The sequence below is a fragment of the Capsaspora owczarzaki genome (assembly GCF_000151315.2).
Source record: "Capsaspora owczarzaki ATCC 30864 unplaced genomic scaffold supercont2.28, whole genome shotgun sequence".
Lineage (NCBI taxonomy): Eukaryota > Filasterea > Ministeriida > Capsasporidae > Capsaspora > Capsaspora owczarzaki.
This window is the reverse complement of record NW_011887319.1, coordinates 8,696-11,556: the sequence shown is the minus strand read 5'-3', so window position 1 is coordinate 11,556 and position 2,861 is coordinate 8,696. Positions and strand designations below refer to the sequence as shown.

At 40.2% G+C, this 2,861-nt stretch overlaps 1 protein-coding gene across 1 annotated transcript; it reads left to right on the top strand.

The window, feature by feature from the left end:
* Positions 1 to 410: 410 nt before the first annotated feature.
* CAOG_08301 (hypothetical protein) lies at positions 411 to 1,598 on the top strand (the record flags this gene model as incomplete). Its single annotated transcript, XM_004341860.1, has 1 exon — positions 411 to 1,598. One exon carries the CDS (start codon positions 411 to 413, stop codon positions 1,596 to 1,598), a length of 1,188 nt encoding a protein of 395 aa, XP_004341908.1.
* Between the last annotated feature and the right edge of the window lie 1,263 nt (positions 1,599 to 2,861).

Genomic DNA, 2,861 nt, shown 5'->3' with positions numbered 1-2,861 from the left:
TGTATTCGTCTTGGCTGATTTTTGTTTCGTTTTTATTCTTCTTTTTGGACATCCATACCCTGACGTTCGATTATTATTTAAAGAAATGTAACGTATAATATAGTACTATGACAGTGAAAAAAGAAGCACTTGAGAAATACAAGGACAGTGGAAAGCAGATGGTTACCTGCAAGGATTGTGGGAAAACGGTACGTCGATACAATTTATCGCATCACAAGAATACAGCTTTCCATCAAGATGCGGTGAAAACAGCCAAAGCCGCTTGCAGTTTAGAAGATGTGGTGACCAGAATTGAAATGGTTCTTGAAGTGATTGAACGGCTAGAAGAAAGACTTGATAGAATGAATGATGATGAATTTTAGAATATACTACTTAAATAAATAGTATTTTCTAGTACTTAGTAATACAAGATGATTGGTAACAGTGTGGATCACGTGAACCTCGAGGATTTTAACGAACAAACCGCGCGGAACTGGTTGCGGACTGATTGGACTGCACGTCGTGCGATTCTGGACGATTTAGTCAATAAGCAGCTGCTGAAAAAAGCTGAGCATGCAGGCCTTGTTCTGTACAACTACACAGACAAGTGTGATAGAACCAAGGCATGGTCAACCGCTACGATTAATGCCCGTGGAACCATTTTTGATGATAATACAGGAGTTGTGGTTGGGCGTGCATTTAGCAAGTTCTTCAACATTGGCGAACACGAAGTATCCAAGTTCGAAAATTTGCCGACTGATCAACCGTCCATTCTTGAAAAGCTGGACGGATCCTTGGGCATTCATTATCGCAACAATAATAAGCACTGCATTGCGACACGAGGATCCTTCATTTCCCCACAAGCTGAACATGCAACTGCTCAACTGAACTCCGCGAAGTACATCGTGGATAACATCCCGCATAACATAAACATCCTTCTGGAAATAATATATCCAGAAAATAGAGTTGTCATTGATTACGGTTCGAGAGATGAGTTGGTTTTGCTGAGCGCCTATTATCTGGACAGCCTTGAAGAATTGACCGCATCCGAGCTGCTTGAATTGTCTGTGAAAACTCAAATACCTCTCCCTCAACAAACAACCGGAACAATATTAGAAATGATCGAAAGAGCGGCCACCATACGTGGAAATGAAGAAGGATGGGTCGTAAAATATAATAACGGCCTCCGTGTGAAAGTGAAGGGTCTTGAGTTCAAGAGACTGCATGCGTTAAAAGGGGATGTTTCACCACTGCGTGTTTGGACTTTACTATCTTCACACGCTGTCAAGGAAAATCAATTTGAAGCATTCTTACAAAAAAGCCTTGAAGATTGGGAAATGAAGCAAGAAGCGAAACAAATTTATGATCGCTTCACGTCAGATATCCAAATGTTAGAAGGCGCTGGAAAACGCATACTAGCCGAACTTGCGATCGATCGCACCAAGATCACAGACAGAGCATATCGAGCAGAAGCAATGAAGAAAATCAATAAACTCACAACTCCTTTACGTAGGTACCTGATCGCAAGCGTATCCGGATCCAACGAGTATGACATATTGTGGAACATGTTGAAGCCAGTGAATAATCGGTTTATTGAAACAAAAGAATTGATAAAATGAATGATGATGAATTTCAGAATATACTACTTAAAGAAATAGTATTTTCTAGTACTATAGAAACAATATGCAGAGACGCGATGATCTGATTCCCACGATTTACAAGTTGAATTTGAAATCAGCAGGAAAGAGCATTCTTCGTCTTCGATTTGATGCAGAACTGACAATAGATCAGATTCGCAAAGAAGTGGAAGCAGAAGCCGCAGTCCTCAAAGAGAAAGGATTTGAAGGGTATTTAGAAGTCAACATCAAAGTGTCTGAAGGAAAGAACAGTTGGAGATCAGGAAAGATGTTTAACATTGATGATCCTGTATCCATGTACTCATTCAGTCAACAATACGATGATATGAACAACATTCCCGAGAAAATGTTGGGCTTTGATTTGTTCCTGATAAAAGCGGCCAAAGCTGGTGGCTGTTCAGGAGTAATGAATGACTGTTGCTTTGATGAATTATCGAAAGCGATCCAGTTACCGTGGACATCATCCGCTGAAATGAAAGAATATCTGTGCATTGGTCGATCAAAGCCAATATACACTGGTCACCTTGATTCGATTGAATACATGCTTCCTAAAACCATCAAGATTACTGTTGAAGGAGAAGCTACTCGTGTGTCGAAGAGAACCAAAACGACTCAAGAAGTTGTTCTGTCATTGATGGATGGACACTACACATTGAAGTCGCAATTTATCCCCAAACAAGCCAAAGTAAAATTGACTGAACGGAGACCACTGATTTATTCAGATAACAAAGATGGTACCTACACATGCTACAATGGTGAATCGTTTACCCATACGTTTATTGCTGATGGTGTACAACGATCAATCAAGCACAAAGCTGGAATCTCTGTTATTGATAGCGATAAATTGCGTACATATCGTTGGTACGCAGATACAGCCTATGTTCTTGTTCGCCCTGATTTTGCCAAAGATGAATTCGGCAAGAAAAAGGAGCTATCATTAGAAGAAACATACGTAGCTTGGAAGAAAGACGCTGATCAAATGAAGACCCTGACAAATGGCGTTATTAATTTGTACAAGACTGGTGACAATCCAACAACAGCTTTAGAAGTATTTCGTTCATTCAATAAATCAGTTGTGCCCGATCATATCCGTTACAATGAAGCAATTCGTCTTAATGACGCTTCATTTTCAGCATTAATTTATGCACGAAAGGGATATGAAGGTGTTGCTTACAAGTATGATTTCTCGAGTTTTTACCCAGCATTATTGAGCAGTCAACATTTCTTGCTTCCGACCGGCGAACC